Source organism: Wyeomyia smithii, chromosome 2 (assembly GCF_029784165.1).
Source record: "Wyeomyia smithii strain HCP4-BCI-WySm-NY-G18 chromosome 2, ASM2978416v1, whole genome shotgun sequence".
Lineage (NCBI taxonomy): Eukaryota > Metazoa > Arthropoda > Insecta > Diptera > Culicidae > Wyeomyia > Wyeomyia smithii.
In genome coordinates, this window is record NC_073695.1 from 53,833,603 (window position 1) to 53,858,479 (window position 24,877).

The 24,877-nt window shown below is 35.8% G+C and overlaps 1 protein-coding gene across 1 annotated transcript in view; it reads right to left on the reverse strand.

Annotated features, from left to right (window-relative positions):
• The window catches only part of LOC129724005 (calcium release-activated calcium channel protein 1), a 67,857-nt gene that overhangs the window by 18,989 nt on the left and 23,991 nt on the right, over positions 1-24,877 (reverse strand). Inside the window, exon 3 of the mRNA XM_055678584.1 lies at positions 22,202-22,622. Within this exon, the coding sequence (XP_055534559.1) occupies positions 22,202-22,622 (421 nt within the window). The remainder of the gene's footprint in view (positions 1-22,201; positions 22,623-24,877) is intronic.

Genomic DNA, 24,877 nt, shown 5'->3' on the forward strand with positions numbered 1-24,877 from the left:
GATTCAAGTGCAATTCACTTGAAAGGGATGTTGGAATCATACGTAAATGAAGTGTGGCTCATGGATGTAAGTTGATGTGTGCGAAAACTTGAAACGAAAGTGAAAAATGATTGAATTCGATAAAAAAAATTCTTCTAATAACAATGCGGAGTCATTTTAATATCCAATTGATGAAACACTTGGATGGAGTGTGCGCAGTTTTTTTAGTGTTGGGTAAATCAAAAAAGTAAGAAGGTGGTATCCAAGACTCGACCGCATGGTTGACGTAGGACTACGATAGTTTTATATATCATTTTTAGACTACAGACTCTTTTCAATTTGACCACGTTTCACTTTCAGCACGATTCAATTTTGGCACACCAGAGCCAAAAACGAGCGGTTATGTTTAATCATAATTTATAGTTTTCTTGTTTTTCTTTTAACCAATTTAAGCTCAACAACCGCCAAAAGAAAAGCATTTTGTCCATTATGTTGCCGAAACGGATGACCGGAATCGGTGAAACAGTTCTGGAGACATGACCGAAACATCCTGCGGTAATATAATAGTTATGATCAAAGCAGTACTTAGTACCGTGCTATACCTCTGATTACTCAGAAGGATCATCTCAAGTGTCTATGTTGTTAATGCCACCTGTCCCAGTTGCGTCCCGGATACTCCCAGGTTATTTAGCCTAAATCCATCAAGCGACACCTCTAACGACTTACAATCCTAAAACTAGTTCTTCAGTGGCCATATCTATTGTTAAGGTGGCCATAGGTCACCAAAAAAGTCATAAAAAGAAAAGCGTACATTTTTAACATGGTTCGATTCTGGCAACAGAAAAAATTCTGATTATTTATTTGCAGACCTCTATTTAAGAAGAAAAAACTATTCCTTTTTACCTTGATGAATACCTTTCATCCTTATGTAGTCAATTTTTTCCAACATGCGCGATTTTCTACATTGATTTTAATTGAGAACGATTTAGTAGAAAGCAAACTTCCTTTTCTATTTAATTGCGCTTGTGAAAGATAGCTCACTCACCGATTCAAAAGCAGCATCATTGTTAGCCATAACTGTCTGTGTCTCACAACTGTAACAAATCCTGTATTTACAAGTTCGTGGGAAAAGTAACGATAAAGAGTTGCAGTTTTAGTGGAAAATCTGGATTCGCAAAAAAATTGAAATTGACATTGAAATTCATAAACATGTTAACATTCATTTCTTTCAACTTAGCCCAATTTAAACATTCATTCAGTGAGCAGAACTAGAAAACAATTAATCAGTTTTAAGATACCAGAAAACAACAAAGATGCCATATTAGAACGTAATCTGTCTGGGTCATTCCATACGAAGTGTACATGCCACTTGGACACAACCATCACAGATTTTGTTCAAAGTATTTTAAAATTAAATTTGCATTTTTAGGCCAATGCAGCTAATTTTATTTTAAATTTGAAGGTTTCATCGTGTTTCTCGGAAAATTTTACGTAAGAAGCACTTACCACCCCGTGGTGATATGAGCCAATCTTGAGATATAAAGGTTTCTTACGTAAAATTTTCCAAGAAATACGATGAAATCATCAAACTTAAAATAAAATTAGCTGCATTTGCCGAAAAATACTAATTTAGTTTTAAAAAACAAAAATAATCTATCTGGCAACAATTCCGGTCAAAAATATTATTTTTTCTGGATTCCTTGGTTTATTTTCTTCAAAATTCACCTATCACTATTAGTCGGGTGTCTAACGTCTATAAATTGTAAAAAACATAATTACGAAGTTTACAACCTTTTTCGTAAAAATGTTATATCTCGAGATTGGCTCATATTACCTCGGGATGATAGTTGTTTCTTATGTGAAATTTTCCAAGGAACACGATGAAATTATCAAATTTAAAATCAAAATGGCTGCATTCGCCGAAAAATGTAAATTTAGTTTTTAAATACAAAAATACTTTATCTGGCAGCACTTCCGGTCAAAACTTATATTTTTTCTAGATTCCTTAGTTTATTTTCTTCCAAAATCATCTATCAGTATTTTTCGGACATCTTACGTGAATTGTGAGAAAAAAAGAGATGGTCACTTCGTATGAAATGACCCGTCTGTTTCCTTAAAAATAAACTTAGCCCGGTTTGATAAACAACACTAACCTCACCAATTAATGTTTGCATTATGTTGTTCAATTACAATTACGACAATGAAAAATTGTGTTCATATGTTTAGTGTCTAATTTTTTTTTTTGGCAGATTCTGACGTAATTTTTTTAAATGAAAATATCGAATATAAGTGTTGAAACCCCAAGACGCAACGAATTTGGTTTTTCTCTATACCAAAACCGCGGGCTAGTAGCATAACGTTTGTCATATTGAGTTAAATTCGTTTAGCTGGAAAAATATAACCATCAGTACAGCTCGTTTATCTATCTGTTTAAAGATCTGTACGGTACATTTTGGTTTTCTATTGTCTTTTAGATAGCCTATACTTGGTCATTTAAATGAATCTGAGAAAAACAGAGTTTAGAATTCAAACATAAACAACGAGTTTTATTTGAACAAGGCAGCCACCCAATGCAGCTTCAAATTTAAAGCATTTAAAACAAGTTTTTATCATTACAACATGAATATGAAAACCACTACGGTTGCAGTTCAAATGCCATCTACTCGCCACAACAACCAAAACGGAATGAGCAACGAGGAAGCAAGCTTCTGCTTGGTTGAATGTGCAAGATTTTTAACACAAATTTTGTTGAAAAGATATTTTAGTTATAATATTACAATCTTTCGCATTATTTTACCTGTCGATCAAGACATCGGTGTTTTGAAATCTGTTCAGGGGTAGTAATACAATAAGCACTTTAAAACTATGAGAAAACATCTATTGCAGCTACAGAAAGCGATCTAGTGATTGGTCTAAAGCTGCGAAACTAAACTGAAAAAAGTGGTTTTGAACTAAACGTTTTACTAATTTACTACTCAATGATATGCCAATTACATCCATAAATTACGTAACGTGAAAAACCCCAATTTTTGGACGCCCACCCCCCTATATGTAACGAAACGTTACGACAACACCTACCCCCCACCCCCATAAAAATTAAGTATTACGCTGTAGAAGGATTTGCTTGATAAAAATGCATGATTCTGGAGAATCTCTCCAGAAATTTTTTGTTACGTAACGCTGAACTCACCCCTCCTCCCCTGTGTCGCAAATCGTAACACTCAAGGATAACCTCCGTCCTCCATATGAGCGTTCCGTAATTTACGGATGCTGCCTTATCACAAACTTTGGTCACCTTCATCATTCGTTCAAAACATTGGTTTGAGTTTTAATCACACACTGGATGCAACATCCAACATCGTGATATACTGTTGCGAACAAAATTATTTCTTTTCAATTTGCTGCTCCTTCTGATTATTGCTTTTTCCAGATTACAACACGATACCTACGCGTTAGCCCAACAATGTAGTTTTCACTTGGCTTGGCTGCACACAAATAGAAATCTAGTTCTACGCAGGCTTATTAAAAAGACTGCGTTGTGACCGTATACTGTAAAATGTCCTCTCTTTTTACTCTAACCGTCTCATGAATAAGCTATTGATGAGAGTTCACAAACAGCTAAACTGCCGCTATTCGCATAACAGTCCTAGGTAAAATTCGAGTGTTTTCTTGTTTTTTTTTACGGGAATGAGTCCATTTTAGCATGCTCTTCAAGAATAGCCACTAAAAAAGTAAGGTTTGATTCCCACAACCTCGATTTTAATGGCTATTCTTGAAAAGCATCCCAAATAGGACCCATTCCCGCATAAAACAAGAGAACACACCACAACTTTACATAGGACTGCTATGCGAATAGCGGCAATAAAGCTTACATCGGCAACGAAGCTGTCTTGTGTTGCTCACGACAGCTCATTCTTGCGCATGTTTTGTGTTCGTTCAGACATGACAGCCTAGTTTTGTTCATTTTGAGGGTGTCCTGTTGGTTTGGCCTGCGCCATTGACAGCCAACTGATCGGCTGCGGCTGTCATCGATGATATTGACTCGGACTCTCTCTTTGCTCCTCTTTCTTAGGCCGATGCCATGATGAACACGAAGCAAATTGTTTAATATATTTTCCCATTGTTGATATCATCCCCACATGAGAAAAAAACGGGTTTCGCACTTCCCCGCTTTCGTTGTAGCATCGGTCTTAGGCCTTTGCCTTGCTGAACGCCAACGCGAGCGATCGGGCAAAAGCCTTGTCGTAGGTTGATGAACAGCCGTAGGTACAGCTGTTCATTAACCTACGGAAAGGCTCTCACCCGATCGCTCGTGTTGGTGTTCAGCATGGCAAAGGCCTTACTCTCGTGAATCATAATCACAAGACAGCCCGCTTGGATTTGTGCCGAGAGATTTCGCGCGGTAAAGGCTGTCATTAGCGACTGCCTAGAAGAACCAACAGTCATAAGGAGATGAAAAATAACATCATACCAACGACATATTGATTATTGTATTCCGTCCTGTGGTTACACCAGAATTACCGTTTGAAATTTTGCATTCCAACGTCACACCTTGGTTTTAGTTTTACTCAGAATGTATCTTGATATAGTGCGGTAAGAGGTAGTCCTACGTCAAAATCAATGTACTTTCTCTTACAGACCATCTCACCGAATCTCTTTAATCTTTCTTTTCTGACAGTTAGTGGTAACTTTGTTTACGTTTTACACTTTGTGCTTTTTCTGGTGGAGCAATCGTGTGCGCAGTCGAAATGGTGCTAAACTAATAATTGTTCTTAGAGTACTGGTACCTCATATATGTACAACATTTTAAAGGCATTTTGGTCACAAATGAAATGATCTGCTAGAATTGAGAATAAAACTCCATCACCCGATAGTAGACAAAGTTACCAGTAGCTGTCAAACTATGATACGTGACGTCACCGTGCGATGGTCTATGGGTCCTGTTACAACTGTGTAACTTTTCAAATCGATTGGTGGAACTATATTTTCGCGCCCGAATTTTTAAGTTTCCATACAATTTTACATGGAAAAATGGTTTCAAAACATGTCATCCATCTAGAGATGTCCAGCAGTTGGCTCCGAAAAATATATCGATACATGATATGTGTAGGAAATTTTCCTGGTTAAAACTCTTCTGCAGACCGTAAGGCGCTTCGATGTTTATAGAGAAAGTTATTCACCCCAAACTGATTGAATCCAGCAACACTAGCAGCATTCAGCTGTTGCTAACTTGCTTACGAATGAGAAATAATTTCGCGTGGAATTAAGCTTTAAAGTGTGATTTTTGCTCGTCTCGTAGTATCTTCGGAGAAGCTTAGCCAAGTGTCTTAGAAATGTATGAAACACTCGATGTCTGGTGTTAGGTACCCAAAAAAAAAATTTTTTTCGAAAAAAATCGACTTTTTGAACAGTTTACATTACTTAATGAAAAATCCTTCGGAATTACTCGGTAGTTCATTAACTCATTCTCTGTTTGTTAGGCTCGTTGTGACCTACGCAAAGCGATACTCATTTAATCCATTTCCAGTGGGTGATGCCGTATGGCAAATAAAATTTCAAAATTAATATGAAAATCGAACAGCAAAAAAAATTACTCCGGATAATCAAGTCCGGCCTGTATCAGCTTTTTAACCCTACCCCCGCGGAGAGAAATTAGTTTTTACATCGAAAAATGACATTCAAACTCTTATTACTCAGCAAGCGCATGCATAATTGGCACAAACTATATTGCAAGTTGAAGATCAATCTGTTCTCTTAATAGAATATTTTCATCGTAAGAAATTTCAAGTATAGTTGTTAAACTGTTATCAAAGTTCATATGTCAGGTGATGCCATATGGCATCACCCGCGGGGAATGGGTTAGTTGGAAATGTCTGAATCTGAATCATTTAAAATTATTAGATAAGACTAAAATTTTGGAAAATGTTGATATTGAAACTTTTATAGTCTATTAGCTTCACCTTCAATAAAAATTTATTTTTCATTTCTCCATTTTGTTTTTTTTTTCCACCAAAAATGTTGTTATAGCGTCATGTTTCTTTGAAAAACAAAAATCAAGAATGAACTGAACTGCTTTTCATTTTTGTAAATCGCGATGTAATTTTTTTATGAAGCAAAATTAGTTCCCTGTAATTCATCTTGACACAGTTTTTCTGTATAACCAAAGGTTTTTGAGTTATAAACCGCGAAAAATACACAGTTTGCTAAATCAAACACGTGTGCAAAGTTTAATTCAAACCAAAAACGGTCCATATTCGACGATTTAGCTCTTTTGTAGCACGATTACTAGTGTACTGCCAAATTATTTGAACGTTTAATTTATCAAAATTGCATCATAAAAGCTGCGCACTACTGGTTGTCCGTTTTTGCGATGTCATTTCCTGCCGCACAACAGATACTCCTTCCAACATCGAATGATAATTCGAACGAGAAATGGAAAAAGAGATATTTAGGCGTAAAGGAGACTTTAGAAACGTTTTATGGAAAATTTAATGGTCAATGGAACGGTTTTCAATCATTTTAGAAATATATCATGTTAATTTTCGACCTTTTTTGTTTTTTCTTTTTCTACTTTACTTCAGTTTTTTGAGATGCATTCTGCGGAAACTAAAACCAAGGTGTAACGTTGGAATGAAAGATTTCAAACGGTAATACTGATGTAACCACATGATGGATCCCAATAATCAATATGTCGTTGGATTGATAAAATTATGGGCAATTTTGTGATTCTTCAGTTATCATCAACACTTCATTGTTAAACAGTGAAAATTGAGTAAAAGTTTCAAGGTCGAATTTTCACGAACAATGTACCAATCACATGCGAGCACGCCTGGTACAGACTTTATGAGAAGACACCAACTGCCTGCTGTGATTTCCAGTATAGCATAGCAAAAAAAAAAATTGACAGAATCTCCCCGTCCCAATAGGTCAAACTAATGTTTGCTTCTATGAGCCTAGACAATTTTGATGTCTTGAAGGTGAAGCTTTTTCGGAAAGTTCGTAACCACCTCCACTATCAGATGGTTTTACGTTCTGCTGTTAGAATGTCATAAAAACTGATGTCTTGAAGGAAAACATGCTGGCACAGGCAACAGTGCTGCACCGAGCAATGTATGAATAAAGCGCTGGTCACTCGTCATCTGTTAGTGCAGAAGAACTCGATATTCATTTGTGTGCAGCCAAGCCAAAAGATTAACGCGTAGGTGTCGTTTTGCGATCTGGATCACAATCGAATTGCCGTTTGAATTTTCTTCTTCTTCTTATTTCGTATAGTAGCAAATATCAGTATTCAATATGATTATTCGGGTGCCGCAAAATACACTGCGCCACCGGGGACAACAAAATTCTGTACGCATTGGTAGAGGCAGATAGCAGGATATTTAAATTTGGTGCAATGTACAGATAAAATGCGTTGTTTATTTTTGAACTCTTCACTCTGTTTTTCTCAAATTTATTAAAATAACTAAATATAGCTCCGTAAAGGAAAACCAAATTTATTTCATATTAATATTAGAGTTCCCATATTTGTATTTGTATTTTTCAATTGAAATATTTTTCTACATTAGCATCTTCAAGATAATATTACTTTCCATAACCTTACTTGTAATTGAACAACACTATGCAAACATTAATTGTTGAGGCTAATGTTGTTTATCATTCTAGCCCGGTTTATTTTTGAAGATAACAGACATATGACTTTCAAATATGGCATCTTCGTTATTTTTCGGTATCTTGAAACTGATTCCTATTTTCTGTTTCTGTTTACTGATAAAATGTTTAAATTGTAATAAATTGGATGTTAACATGTTCATAAAATTCTATGTCAATTTAAAATTTACTATGAGTATACATTTTCATCTAAAAACTGGAATCCTTTATCGTTATGTTTTCCACGAACTAATAACTGTAAAAAAAATAATTATATGACATCTTTGCCGCTTGACGATTGGTGAGTGAGCCCTCTTCCACAAGACAAATAAATATAGAAGGAAGTTTAATTTTTACTAAATCGTACTCAATTTAGATCTGTGCAGTAGGTTGCCTTTTCGCGTATTGAAGAAAATGGACTGTATTATAGTGACAAGTATTCATCAATATTAAAGAAAATATTTTTTCTTCTAAAATAGAGTGCTGCAAATTAATTATCAAAATGCAGACACCGTTCGATTTTGACAGCACACCAGAATCTTTTCTGTTGCCAAAACCGAACCATGCCAAAAATGAACTTTTTTTTCATAACATTTTTTTACTTTTAAAGCGACCAAAGACGACATCAACAGTAGATATGGCCACCAATAAACTAGTTTAAGTTTTAAGCCGTTTAAGGTGTCGCTTGATGAATTTAGGCTGACGACCTAAATACTTGATATCACCACCCGAGTAATTAGAGGCATAGTACTGCTTTGATAATGATCATTATATTACCGGAATGTTCCGGTCATATCTCAGGAACCGTTTTAACGGTTCCGGTCATCCGCTTTGGTAACATGAAGAACCAAAATACTTTTCTTCTGGAGGATGTTGAGCTTAAATTGGTTAAAAAGAATTCTAGAAACTAAAAACAAATGTGATTAAACAGAATCGCTCGTTTTCGGCACATGTGTGCCAAAATCGAACCATGCCAAAAGTAGAACGAGCGGAAATCAAACAAAGCCTCAAAAGAAAATATAAAACTACATATTATAGTCCTACGTCAACTATGCGGTCGTGTCTTGGATACCACCCTTCTACTTTTTTTGTTATGCAGTGTAGTCTTTTTCACATTTTATGGTGTTGAAAAATGTTTTGATAACCCTGGAACATTTTTCAAATATTACCTTTTTCAGATATCGAAGTGAAAAGCTAATCAGTTTTAGATTATTTTGCTCTTTAGTCTATTGATGAAGTAGTTGTATGATTTAGGCTTTTGAACATCATTTAGGCATTTATACCAGTTTACTCTTGAAAGTATTTATCCATTTTCAAATTCTATTTCTAGATACGCTTTTCAACGGTTTAATATTTATTCCATAATACTACAAGGTATACAGCCCTAGGGTTGTATGAAATGGTGACGTGGGACTAAACACTGTAATTAGGGGATTTTTTGCTACAATATATACAGAGTCTGCATACAGAATCAATGTGTTTGCTCAGCGACTGTACGTATTTTTATTTTCAGCCTCCCCTGGAAATCAATTTTTGATATATATTCAACAACACTCGAAAGAATATCGTTCATATCTGACGATATTATGCCTGTAGTATTTTTTTGTGCAAACAACTTGTATTTGACAAGGCACAAGCATATCGTGTTTGTTGAAGAAGCACCAAGAATTTCTCATAATCAGTGCTGATAGAAGTCATTTTCCCCAGCAAAATTCTTCGAAAATTACAGCCAATCATTTTCAATTTTCACTTCCAATGATCGCAGCACTCTTTCAGATACACTAGATTTTCGTCCTTGTAACGTGCTGTTATACTCAGATGAAATAGATCGCGCACATCGTTCACGATTACGGAATAAAATTTGACGACAAATCCAACCAAATGATCTTCACTTCAAAACGAAAAAGAAAAACAAATAGTCCACTCAACCAAATTAACCTCACCGAAACACTTTTTCACTGTCACTGACCGATGCCTTGACAATCTTCGTTAGAGCATGAGCATGAGCATGATGAGCATGATTGACCGCCCGCCCGCCCGGTTTATTTTTGAAGATAACAGACATATGACTTTCAAATATGGCATCTTCGTTATTTTTCGGTATCTTGAAACTGATTCCTATTTTCTGTTTCTGTTTACTGATAAAATGTTTAAATTGTAATAAATTGGATGTTAACATGTTCATAAAATTCTATGTCAATTTAAAATTTACTATGAGTATACATTTTCATCTAAAAACTGGAATCCTTTATCGTTATGTTTTCCACGAACTAATAACTGTAAAAAAAATAATTATATGACATCTTTGCCGCTTGACGATTGGTGAGTGAGCCCTCTTCCACAAGACAAATAAATATAGAAGGAAGTTTAATTTTTACTAAATCGTACTCAATTTAGATCTGTGCAGTAGGTTGCCTTTTCGCGTATTGAAGAAAATGGACTGTATTATAGTGACAAGTATTCATCAATATTAAAGAAAATATTTTTTCTTCTAAAATAGAGTGCTGCAAATTAATTATCAAAATGCAGACACCGTTCGATTTTGACAGCACACCAGAATCTTTTCTGTTGCCAAAACCGAACCATGCCAAAAATGAACTTTTTTTTCATAACATTTTTTTACTTTTAAAGCGACCAAAGACGACATCAACAGTAGATATGGCCACCAATAAACTAGTTTAAGTTTTAAGCCGTTTAAGGTGTCGCTTGATGAATTTAGGCTGACGACCTAAATACTTGATATCACCACCCGAGTAATTAGAGGCATAGTACTGCTTTGATAATGATCATTATATTACCGGAATGTTCCGGTCATATCTCAGGAACCGTTTTAACGGTTCCGGTCATCCGCTTTGGTAACATGAAGAACCAAAATACTTTTCTTCTGGAGGATGTTGAGCTTAAATTGGTTAAAAAGAATTCTAGAAACTAAAAACAAATGTGATTAAACAGAATCGCTCGTTTTCGGCACATGTGTGCCAAAATCGAACCATGCCAAAAGTAGAACGAGCGGAAATCAAACAAAGCCTCAAAAGAAAATATAAAACTACATATTATAGTCCTACGTCAACTATGCGGTCGTGTCTTGGATACCACCCTTCTACTTTTTTTGTTATGCAGTGTAGTCTTTTTCACATTTTATGGTGTTGAAAAATGTTTTGATAACCCTGGAACATTTTTCAAATATTACCTTTTTCAGATATCGAAGTGAAAAGCTAATCAGTTTTAGATTATTTTGCTCTTTAGTCTATTGATGAAGTAGTTGTATGATTTAGGCTTTTGAACATCATTTAGGCATTTATACCAGTTTACTCTTGAAAGTATTTATCCATTTTCAAATTCTATTTCTAGATACGCTTTTCAACGGTTTAATATTTATTCCATAATACTACAAGGTATACAGCCCTAGGGTTGTATGAAATGGTGACGTGGGACTAAACACTGTAATTAGGGGATTTTTTGCTACAATATATACAGAGTCTGCATACAGAATCAATGTGTTTGCTCAGCGACTGTACGTATTTTTATTTTCAGCCTCCCCTGGAAATCAATTTTTGATATATATTCAACAACACTCGAAAGAATATCGTTCATATCTGACGATATTATGCCTGTAGTATTTTTTTGTGCAAACAACTTGTATTTGACAAGGCACAAGCATATCGTGTTTGTTGAAGAAGCACCAAGAATTTCTCATAATCAGTGCTGATAGAAGTCATTTTCCCCAGCAAAATTCTTCGAAAATTACAGCCAATCATTTTCAATTTTCACTTCCAATGATCGCAGCACTCTTTCAGATACACTAGATTTTCGTCCTTGTAACGTGCTGTTATACTCAGATGAAATAGATCGCGCACATCGTTCACGATTACGGAATAAAATTTGACGACAAATCCAACCAAATGATCTTCACTTCAAAACGAAAAAGAAAAACAAATAGTCCACTCAACCAAATTAACCTCACCGAAACACTTTTTCACTGTCACTGACCGATGCCTTGACAATCTTCGTTAGAGCATGAGCATGAGCATGATGAGCATGATTGACCGCCCGCCCGCCCGGTTTATTTTTGAAGATAACAGACATATGACTTTCAAATATGGCATCTTCGTTATTTTTCGGTATCTTGAAACTGATTCCTATTTTCTGTTTCTGTTTACTGATAAAATGTTTAAATTGTAATAAATTGGATGTTAACATGTTCATAAAATTCTATGTCAATTTAAAATTTACTATGAGTATACATTTTCATCTAAAAACTGGAATCCTTTATCGTTATGTTTTCCACGAACTAATAACTGTAAAAAAAATAATTATATGACATCTTTGCCGCTTGACGATTGGTGAGTGAGCCCTCTTCCACAAGACAAATAAATATAGAAGGAAGTTTAATTTTTACTAAATCGTACTCAATTTAGATCTGTGCAGTAGGTTGCCTTTTCGCGTATTGAAGAAAATGGACTGTATTATAGTGACAAGTATTCATCAATATTAAAGAAAATATTTTTTCTTCTAAAATAGAGTGCTGCAAATTAATTATCAAAATGCAGACACCGTTCGATTTTGACAGCACACCAGAATCTTTTCTGTTGCCAAAACCGAACCATGCCAAAAATGAACTTTTTTTTCATAACATTTTTTTACTTTTAAAGCGACCAAAGACGACATCAACAGTAGATATGGCCACCAATAAACTAGTTTAAGTTTTAAGCCGTTTAAGGTGTCGCTTGATGAATTTAGGCTGACGACCTAAATACTTGATATCACCACCCGAGTAATTAGAGGCATAGTACTGCTTTGATAATGATCATTATATTACCGGAATGTTCCGGTCATATCTCAGGAACCGTTTTAACGGTTCCGGTCATCCGCTTTGGTAACATGAAGAACCAAAATACTTTTCTTCTGGAGGATGTTGAGCTTAAATTGGTTAAAAAGAATTCTAGAAACTAAAAACAAATGTGATTAAACAGAATCGCTCGTTTTCGGCACATGTGTGCCAAAATCGAACCATGCCAAAAGTAGAACGAGCGGAAATCAAACAAAGCCTCAAAAGAAAATATAAAACTACATATTATAGTCCTACGTCAACTATGCGGTCGTGTCTTGGATACCACCCTTCTACTTTTTTTGTTATGCAGTGTAGTCTTTTTCACATTTTATGGTGTTGAAAAATGTTTTGATAACCCTGGAACATTTTTCAAATATTACCTTTTTCAGATATCGAAGTGAAAAGCTAATCAGTTTTAGATTAATTTGCTCTTTAGTCTATTGATGAAGTAGTTGTATGATTTAGGCTTTTGAACATCATTTAGGCATTTATACCAGTTTACTCTTGAAAGTATTTATCCATTTTCAAATTCTATTTCTAGATACGCTTTTCAACGGTTTAATATTTATTCCATAATACTACAAGGTATACAGCCCTAGGGTTGTATGAAATGGTGACGTGGGACTAAACACTGTAATTAGGGGATTTTTTGCTACAATATATACAGAGTCTGCATACAGAATCAATGTGTTTGCTCAGCGACTGTACGTATTTTTATTTTCAGCCTCCCCTGGAAATCAATTTTTGATATATATTCAACAACACTCGAAAGAATATCGTTCATATCTGACGATATTATGCCTGTAGTATTTTTTTGTGCAAACAACTTGTATTTGACAAGGCACAAGCATATCGTGTTTGTTGAAGAAGCACCAAGAATTTCTCATAATCAGTGCTGATAGAAGTCATTTTCCCCAGCAAAATTCTTCGAAAATTACAGCCAATCATTTTCAATTTTCACTTCCAATGATCGCAGCACTCTTTCAGATACACTAGATTTTCGTCCTTGTAACGTGCTGTTATACTCAGATGAAATAGATCGCGCACATCGTTCACGATTACGGAATAAAATTTGACGACAAATCCAACCAAATGATCTTCACTTCAAAACGAAAAAGAAAAACAAATAGTCCACTCAACCAAATTAACCTCACCGAAACACTTTTTCACTGTCACTGACCGATGCCTTGACAATCTTCGTTAGAGCATGAGCATGAGCATGATGAGCATGATTGACCGCCCGCGGTTGCTACTCCGTTATTGCCAGATCAGCTGTAATTACACAAAGAACCAACAGATGATGTTTGGGACCAACATGCATCCTCAATGTGTAAAAACAGGTGACCTAAATCTTTATATTAGGCAATACCAGCGCCGGCCGCATCCGAATGCAGGTCAAAGAAGGAGTTTGTATAGGAATATGTTGACATGATACTCGCTTTATTGGAAGCCGAGAGCACCTCTGCACTTCCACGAGAAATCACTGGGATGTTGGATAAAGGGGAAGGTATACAGCAGGGTTCGTTTTGGTAAACGATGCGCTAATGTCGGGTTCTTCAGAACAAGTGCCGCGTCTAAAAGTTTATTACATCCGCCACGATATTCATAATGTGATTCGAACTTATTTAGTTTGACAATGTAACACCGCAACAATAAAACGTACGCGAGGATACAGGATTTTTTACTAAACCGAGACAACTTAAAATTACCGTATATCTCCTCGTGAGGTGATGCTCTTTATACCTAAAACAATTGCGCGTTGTTGATCCATCTGAAGATAATACGACCTCATGGAAGGTACCGACGCGGGGGTTGAAATGATATTTATCGACTCAACGAAATCTACTTCGATTTCCGATGTAATAATTTAGATGCAACGCGCGAGCAGTCTCCGACTTAACGTTGATGAAGATAAGAAAGATATGATGAAATATCTGGGTTCACTTCGCGAAATCACCACACGCCAGAAGTCCATATATCAGCGAAACTCGCACGGGCTGAATACGCGTTTACACCGAAGCGTTACGAGCAACCGCTTAAATCCCCCCGGCCGACACATACGCGCAGGAACTCGGCGTTTACGTCGATTATCTCTTAACAATGTACGCCTAATACGCCTAATAAATATGAAAATTGGCAATGTTCCATGCATCCAAAGCCTCAACAATTTAATAAAAGCAAATATACATATAAGCCTGAACATATTTTTAAATTTATTGACAAAGTGCCGAACTAGTCATAAATATAACAAATTATGTAAAACAACTGGTCAAAAGCTAGAACAATAAAAAAATCAAAGCATATGATTCCTGAGAAACACATACTCCAAACTCCACAAACCACACTAACACTTTGTGGACAAAAATAAAACTTGTTACTGAAACCCTGCGGAAAAAAAATACCGCGCACACAATTTCAACGATGAAATCAAAATCTCTCTGTATCTGTTTTCTCACATAAAGTAAAACTAGAAACAAGCATCAAAATATCACTTTACAATACAGACAAGACAAAACGTATACTTAGCTTTCAGTTGCCAGAGAAAGTTTCTGAAGCCAAAAAAAAACTGATTCAAATTGGGCTCAGGATCGCCGGACACCGTTTCTGAAGTCCAGAATTGTCTTAAATTTAGTTCAGAATAGCTGCAAAACGTTTCTGAAGTCCAAAACGTTACCGAAGGCCAAAAATGCCAAACAATAGCGATCTCAAGCCAAGCTCAGAACCGCCGAATAATGTTTCTGAAGGCCAGGAAGGAAAATGATCCCCAATTCGAAGTCCAGAAACGCCGAAAATTGTTTCAGAATGCCAAAAAGGCCAGAACAAAAAGCGATCTCAAATTGAATACAGAAAATTAGAAGAGGCCAATAAAGAAAATGATACCAAAATAAGCTTAAAATCGCCGGAAACGTTTTTAAATACCAGAAAATGCTAATTTCAAATCTAGTCTAGTCTAGTCTACACTAACACAGCCAGTACTTGAAAGGATCCTGGAAAATGATATCCATCATTTGAAAAAATGATTTCCATACATTTTTCTTGTCAACGGCCAGGCCTACTGTGTAGCGCAATATAATACAATATAATCTAAGATCGGGGACAATCCGTACCAACCGATCCGTATGTAAGAAGTAATATACCTAATTCGTTGGGAGTGATAAAGCTAAGAAAGTACACTCCTTTGTTGACCAATCTCCTGGGATGGAACATAGGTATTTCCTCCTTATGTTCGGGTTTCAAAACCAAGGATATAGCGCCTTTACTCGCTTCAACTGTTACGGTTGGAACTTGAGTACTAACTCTAGTCCTAGCATTTTTGCTTATGGTTATAGCGCCATTACTCGCTCTCTGAAAGGAATATGAATTAATTCAAATCTCTGAAAGGAATATGAAACAAATTTGAGTTCCATTTATACTGAGAAACGGTTTATGTCTCCTGTTTCTTTAACAAAATATCAAAAACATGGTAACATTCATGCATCCAAAGCCCAAATATTAGACAAAAGTGCATTAACACTATTTACAACATAAAATTCTTAATTTATCCTCGAAACGCTAAAGTAATCATGTCTCGTATTATATTTTTTAACTTGAACATATAACATATTTGTCAAAAACTCTGTCTGGGAGCAGAGTAATTATTCAAAAGCTAGAAAAGTCATAAAAAGGTATGGAGTTCAACATCAAACCGATGCCTTGACAATCTTCGTTAACTGATAAACTGATTTTGTTGTCTTGCTTTCATCGCATGAAATGTAATGAGGTGTTTTGTCAGTTCACTTCCATGCAAGAAGCGGGAAGGGAGAACTCTGAAAGGATTGTAAAAAAATAACGTTTATGAATGCTTCTTTTCACTTTCACTCAAGAGTGTCAACAAATATCAACCCTGCTCATAATGCGTCAACGTCAGAATTAACTCTATATCCTCAAAAACCAAATCCAATAATACTTTCGTTATCATAATGAATGGTTTTGTCTTATTTAACTCTAATTAAATCAAATCTATAATATGGATTTTACTTTCAAAATAATATGGAAGCCCTTACAAAGGTTCATTAATTGGAAAACATATAAAGATATGTTAAACAAAATTATTAACAAGTTCCAGCAAAAAATCGTAGCAATCTACATGTCCCTTATATACGTTTTCCTAAAATCCATCCACGCCCCAGTCTAGTCCTGTTCCCTTCCGCCTACATCCAACCAAACGTCAAGAACACCTTAAGACTCCGGATCCGGAAACAGCAACCAGACCCGCACGATACTCTCAGGGCCCGAGGGAGACAACCCAATATGCCAGTCCGTAACATCTTGGCCCAGTAGTGGAACATATTACATATGCTGCTTACCAATGGCAATGGAAAACCATCAAACAACAAACCAGTGCTTTTAATGCAAAACATTCTAGCTTTAAGTTAGATTTAGTTTCAGCTCGTAGTCGGCAGCGAGTATAAACAATTTGCTTTTAGTTATTAAGATACTTTAGAAAGTAAGCTACCAGATATAATTGGCGTCGTTAAACATTAATTTGTATTTGTGCCGTGTCAAATAAATTATAGATGAAAAAAAAAACCGTAGCAATCCACAATTACATTTTTATTTTTTGCTTGACAATTTTTTTCGTTTGCCTTCAACTACATTCGCTGTATTACGAAGACAGGTAATATACGTTTATTAATCACAAGCATTCGCAGGCTCTTACTCTTCTATAAATGTATATATTTAGGAATTTACTCTTTCGATACTATCCGGTGACGATTATTTAGTGAATATCGAAGATAAAATTAAATAGATATCCGTTGCAAGAATTTACAATTCTCGTTGAGTAATTTACTGCCTGTGATCGCATAGTTGTAACATTCGACATTTTATGGATTTCGTGCTTTTTATTGGGAAATGCTTTGAATAGTATGTACTTTTCACATCTAAAAAAATATGCTTATGTTTGTTTGAAAAAAGTCGTAAAAAATACCAAGTTGTTTTGTTGTGACAAACCGCATAATTGTCACACTACTTAACTTTTCCAACTTTTTTGTCAAAAAAGTTTGCATCTGAATCCACATCTGCATCCTTTGGAACTCGGAAGTTTTGCTGGTCCGGTAACCAACCACCAGTGATCCGTTTCTGATGTTCAGCTCATGCTTGTTGAATACATGAAAAAATTCATTTTCCCTGTGATATATTCCAAAAATAGCTTGAAAATAACGACATAAATGTATCATTGCGAAAATTTCAACCAATTCGACTTCGAGAATAATATTCAATGTATACATAGTGTAAAGTAGTGCTTTCTTCATGATACTAAGTTTAGCTAAAGTGTTTATTTGCAAGAATATATTAGGAACAATGCATTTAAGGTCAAAATATTAAAGTGCGATTAACTCGAACAAACAATTTTGCAAATGTTACAAATATGCGATTATGAGCAGTTTAAGGTTATCATATTTATGAGACAAACTTTCAATCACCATCAACAGCAGCATTGCAGTTTTTCATCAATTGCACACAAATAGAAATGTACGAACAAAAGTGTACCACTGCAATACGAAAAGTACCGCTTCAGTACGAATAGAAGTGTACCGCTAAAATATACGAATAGAAGAGTACCACTGCAATCATAGACGACGAGAGACCTGCGGTTCTTTACTCCACTGGTACTGTTGCTTTTACCGGCATGTTTTCTTTCAAGACATCTTTTTTATTAGGTTCTTCAGAAATTAACACGCAGGTTTGGAAATTGTTCAAGGATGGGTATTGTTTCAAACTTTTAGGAAAACGTTTACCTTCGAGACATCATATTAGTCTAAGCTCATGGAAGCAAAAATAAATTGACCTATTGGGACGGGGAGACTCTGTCAATTTTTATTTCGATATTGATACAGAGAATATCGCAGGGAACGGATGGTGTCCATTAGGGTGGGACAAAAAATAAGTACTAGCTCCAATGCACTTTTCGTGTTCCTTATGGGTCCTGTAACAACTGTGTAACTTTTCAGATCGATCGGTGGAACCCCTGATTTGCGCCCGATTTTTAAAGTTTCCATACGATTTTATATGGGAAAATCCACTTTTTCAAAACTTATCCTCTAGAAATTTCCCGTTGGCTCCTAAAAATATACCAATACATGATATTTGTAGAAAATTTTCCTGGGAATAATTCTTCTGAAGACTGTAAGGCGCTACAAAATTTGTAGAAAAAGTTATTCACCTTAAACTGATCGAATGTCTGACGAACGGCTCAACATTGAATTTTTCCAGCAACACTGCTGCAGCATGCTGCTGTTGCAAACTCAACAACGTGATGAGAAACAGTTTCGCGTAGAATTAAGCTTGAAAGCGTGATTTTTCGCTCATAGTATCTTCGAAGAAAATGCTTAGAATATCAATCCCTATATTTTGATAGTATTCGTTGTGTGATTCATACCCCTAAAAGTGAGAAATCAGCTTTCTAAACACCCCTACGTAGTGAAAAACATTTTCGTGTGGGATTAAGCTTGAAGGTATGATATTTTGCTCACGTTATCTTCATTATCGGAGAGCTTGCTTAAAATATTAATTATAAAGTTTTAATGTAGATTGATTACTCCCCCTAAAAGAGGGAAGTAAACTTTCTAAACACCCACCTCGTGTGACAACTTGGGTTCTGGTGCCAATCCAATAAATCATACCCTGGTGTCTTTCAGAAAGGAGTTTGGTAGATGCATAGCTACAATTTGCGCAGATACATGGCCAGCAGATCACTACGAACCAATGAGGTATACACAGGTGAGGAAGAAGAAGACATTCGTCTGTTCTAGTAGCGAAAAAAGGTAAACCGAAGCAAAAAAAAACTTAAGAAGGCAAAACAACTTGAGAATGCTAAAGTCTTAGTAAAGGCTGATAACATTCAGAAAAGCTCTACACTTTCTAACTTTGTAACGAAGGCAACGAAACGATTTTTCGAAATCATGAAAATCTCAACGGACTTTTTTAAAGAAAAACCTGAAAAATGGCAATCAAATAAACAATATCTGGAAGCACAAGAACGCGTGAAGGCAGTTGCAGTAGTGAATGATTTTGCAGAAAGGGCCGTGAAGCTTGTCAGCGACTACAACAACAAAATAACAAAAGACCCCGATCAACAGAATTATTTGCTACAAGTTGTCGAATCCCACAGACAACAAAAGCCTCTGAAATATTGAAAGGTGATAACCTTTTTTGTTGAATTTTTGTATATGTTTTAATCAATATAAATTGCAATTATCATCAGTAATAAAAAATTAAGTTGGAGCCAAAGATGTTTCCATTTTCGGGGAGCTAAAGAAAAACTTTGAAAACCTACCCTTTTCCAGTTGTTTCGGATCTTTCAGCGGCCCACCTTGGTGCCCGCTCAACCAACATCCCGCCCAAAGATCAATACTCTCTTTTTCTCTTTTTCAATAGACTTCATTTACCGTGGTTCGTAGTGACCTGCTAGCCATGTATCTGCACAAATTGTAGCTATGTATCTACCAAACTCTTTTCTGAAAGACACCAGAGTCACACGACGTGGGTGTTTAGAAAGTTTACTTCCCTCTTTTAGGGGGAGTAATCAATCTACATCAAAACTTAATAATTAATATTTTAAGCAAGCACTCCGATAATGAAGATAACGTGAGCAAAATATCATACCTTCAAGCTTAATTCCACACGAAAATGTTTTTCACTACGTAGGGGTGTTTAGAAAGCTGATTTCTCACTTTTAGGGGTATGAATCACACAACGAATACTATTAAAATATAGGGATTGATATTCTAAGCATTTTCTCCGAAGATACTATGAGCGAAAAATCACGCTTTCAAGCTTAATTCTACGCGAAACTGTTTCTCATCACGTTGTTGAGTTTGCAACAGCAGCATGCTGCAGCAGTGTTGCTGGAAAAATTCCATGTTGAGCCGTTCGTCAGACATTCGATCAGTTTAAGGTGAATAACTTTTTCTACAAATTTTGTAGCGCCTTACAGTCTTCAGAAGAATTATTCCCAGGAAAATTTCCTACAAATATCATGTATTGGTATATTTTTAGGAGCCAACTGGAAATTTCTAGAGGATAAGTTTTGAAAAAGTGGATTTTCTCATATAAAATCGTATGGAAACTTTAAAAATCGGGCGCAAATCAGGGGTTCCACCGATCGATCTGAAAAGTTACACAGTTGTTACAGGACCCATAAGGAACACGAAAAGTGCATTGGAGCGAAAAAATTACACCAACGCTTTTTTCCCATACAACTGTGTCCCAGTCTAGTGTCCATGCATGTCGTCTGTGCTAGGAATGCTCGCATGTAATTGGTGTATTCGCGTAAATTTGTTATTGAAACTTTTTATCAATTTTACCGTTTAGCAATGAAATTAGAGTGATAATTAGCATATTACAAAATTGTTATACATTTAATCTATTCAACAACATATTGGTTATTGTTATCCATCGTGTGGTTATGCTGTTATTAACGTTTGAAATCAGACGCAACATTTGCCCGTTTCATTTACAATTTTACAGAATGCATCCCAGTATAGTAAACAAAGACGTAGTCCCACGTTTATTCCGGTACTTGAATGAAGTCTTTTTCCGAAATAGTAATCAATATGACATTTAATTTATAATCTGTACCGACTCTCGCTCTGACAAGTTTTGCTCAATTTATATTATTTTCTTGTTTCTTTTTCTACCAACCATTAAAATCGATTGTTAGCTTGACTCATGGTTAGTTTCTTTTTAGGCTTTGGCGTTCCCAAAGCGGTTGTTTAGTTTTTAATATATTAATACTTAATTTACATCTGCTCGTATTACACAGTATTTAACTACTTTCAATTGATTTTGATTTTTGAAATTAATTACTTATTGTCTTCTTTAATTATTCCTGGGTTCAAAAACGGTTTCAACGATATTCTGTAAGATCTGGTATGAAACAGTACTTGAAAAACTAGTACAAAATTGAGTTGAAATGCTTAGAGATCAAATTTTGCTTTAATATTAAAATCGTAAGATGTTCAGATTAGTGTGTTAATGACCAGATCAAGTTCAGGGGAAGTTAATTTTCAGTCGCAAATATTTCCCACTTGGCAGAGCACCAAACCGTCTCTTTCATCCGTTACTTTTATTTTTCATTACGTACAATTTACCGAAACACGAAAATTCAATAAGCAAGGACAGTCGCCGCTCAAAAAATCGTCCGAAGTAATCTTGTCGAATAGAGTAGAACATGATCATTTCAGTGCCAAGGATCAAATCAACGATCTCTGGAACGAGGTATTTTTACTACAAAATCAGATCGTTTAACAATATCAATGCGATCCACTTGCACATATCCCTTACAACATCGGGGGGCGAAGACCGTATTTTTTTTTAAGTATACAAGATATTAATGAACTCAAAAGAAAATATCAATATGATGCCAAGCTGCACAGAGTGGTGTGAAATCAAGAAACACGTAAATAAATAAACACCAACTACTGCCTCCCATCGACCGGCCAGTTGTGTATTATTTTCATCGTTCCACTACATCAGTTGGCTCGTGGTGGTTCGCGTTTATAGTGAAAAACAACGCTAGATTATCATAGCATCTTCCCCCGAGGAATAACTATACGAGCTTCGGTCTGTCAATGTCACACATCTTTGGAATGCGCACGTAGCGTTTATAAGCGTGTAAGCGATTTGAACCATTCAGGTTTATGACTAAGAATGCTTATCAAAATAAAGTAAAACCAATAATCAATGCAAAAAAAGTCTTACCTTGTGTGCGCTGCAAATACTGGTTCGGTTCCAGGCGACGGAATTGTGTAACGATCCTGCGTGAATCGGTGGGGAATGACTGTGGTTGCTGTTGCTACTGGTACTGTGACTACTGAACGGACCGCCGTTTGCTCCGTTCCCTCCCGGATGGCCGCTTGTGGCGACCAGATGCTGGTGGCTGTGATTGAGACCGTTTGCGGCGGGGTTACTTGTGCTGAAATGATGATGATGGTAGGTCGTTTGTCCGGTGGCACCAACGCCGTTAGGAGATTGGGTTACAATCAAACCGGCAGCTGCGGCAGCAGCACTGGGCAAGTGGTTGGCACCGAATGTTTTCGGGTTAATGGTGGCACCCAAGGTGGTAGCAAGCACTGTATCAATTCCGGCGGTACTAGTGCTCCACACGGACATCGTCCCATTTCTGCAAAGTTGAAGAAAACATTGTGGGCGTGAGATCCGCGAAGCTCTCCGATTAATTAATAGTTTCTAGGAACAACGAGATAGAATCACAGCACTGATTGCGGCTTTTTCCTAACACTGAAGCGTAATTAACAAACGCGAATAAACATAATACCACAGGAACCAGTTAATTAATTAAAGTGAAAATAAACCGGAATGTTTAGAAATAAGACCGATAGCTTGACAGACCGCGCTGATGACTAGTGTATGTTTGGTATGTTTGAAACATTGTTGATGCTTCTGAGCTGAGATCATCATCCGTCACGTCTGTCAGACAGAATCATCAGAAAAGCCACAAAATAGGTATCGAATTGTTTGGTTCTACACTGAAAGTAAAAGGCACGGAATCCATTTTCAAACGCGAGCTGAAAATATCCATTCATGGTGTAGCTGTTGGTCATATTGAATTTTTAAATTATTTCAAGAAGAGAAATGAAAATTAATTTGTTCAAGACCGAAAGTTATTAAAAAAAACACTAACAAATTTTCATAAACTGCTACAGTGTATCTGACATATAGACGGCGCTCCAGTATGCTTAGTGAAAATTATCATCGTGAAGTCATGGGAACTGAAATGCATGAGGTTACGGTTTGAGCGAAATAAAAAGTTGACTGCAGTTGGAATGCTATCGAACAACACAATAAAATTCAAATCCCTATTAATGCGGCATTTAAGTCAATATTATTTGAATATCTCTTGTTACAAAAATATACGCTCGTTTTTTTTTTTGTATTAAAAATATTAAATGTGAGTTTACTGAAATTTTTCCACTCTCCCTAATTTACGAGAAAACTAAAATTGTGAATACTGAGAAAAATTATCAAATTACACAATTTGATTTCATTTTTGCCTTGCTCCTAGAAAGGTATAGCAATCACTGAAAAAGATAAAGGGCCGAATGTCGTATATCACTCGACTTAGTTCGACGAGCTGAGCATTTTCTGTATGTATGTATGTGTGTGTGTGTGTGTGTGTGTGTGTGTATGTGCAACTTTTTTTTCTCACTCGCTTTTCTCAGAGATGGCTGAACCGATTTCCGTGAAATTGATATCAAATGAAAGATGTAGTTACCCCATAGGTTGCTATTAAATTCCATTGTAATCGGATTTTTGGTTTAGAGGTTATGTATCAAAATGTAAAAATCACGAAACATCAATATCTCAGAAACTGCACAACCGACTTTAACAAAGCTGATGTCAAATGAACGGGCTGTCTTCAGAGCTCTTAACTTATAAACTTATAAATTTCATAAAGATTAAACATATGGTTCAAAAGTTATGTGAAGAAATGTTTTCCAGAGACTGTTTAAACTCACTCACTTTTCTCAGGGATGGCTGGACCGATTTCACAAAATTAGTCTCGAATGAGCCTTGTTGTTGTCCCATAGGTTGCTATTAAATTTCATTGTAATCGGTTAGTAACTTTGCCCGTTATTTATAAAAATGTCAAACCACGTTATAAAAGCAAAGCATATACCAAAGACTGCTTAAACTCACTTACTTTTCTCAGAAATGGCTTGTCCGGTTTTTACGAAATTAGTTGAAAATAAAAAGGTCTAGTGGCCTTATAACACCCTATTGAACTTCATTCTAATCGGATTTTTAGTTTAGGCACCGTGTATCAAAATGTGAAAATCACGAAATTTCATTGTCTCAGAAACTAAACAACCAATTTGAACAAAACTGGTGCCAAATGAACGGCTTGTCTTGAAAATCCTTAACTAATAATTAAACATGTGGTTGTATAAATGATGTATAAACGATATGTATAAAAGAAGGAAATCACGTTGTGAACAGAAACATAATCCAAAGACTGCATAAGCTCACTCTTTTTTTTCAGAATGGTTGGATTTTCACTAAATTAGTCTCAAATAAAAGATCTAGTTGCGCAATGAAATCCTATTTAACTACACTGTTATCGGACTTTAACTTTGTCCGTTATGAATCAAATTGTAAAAATCACGAAACTTAATTTGGTACCACAGAAACTACACAACCGATCGAATATAGTGGAATGGATCAAATAAACTTGTCTTTAAAACCATCATAATGTTTAAGCATGTGGTTGAAAAGTTATGGAAAGAAAAGTGGCTCGGAGACTGTTTAAAACTATAGAAACGATCAAAATATGTGGCCTTAACATTTTCCAAATTTGATATTGTACTATAACCAGATTAGGCAGAATTTGGCCATATTAGGAAGTATTCCGGCAACCAG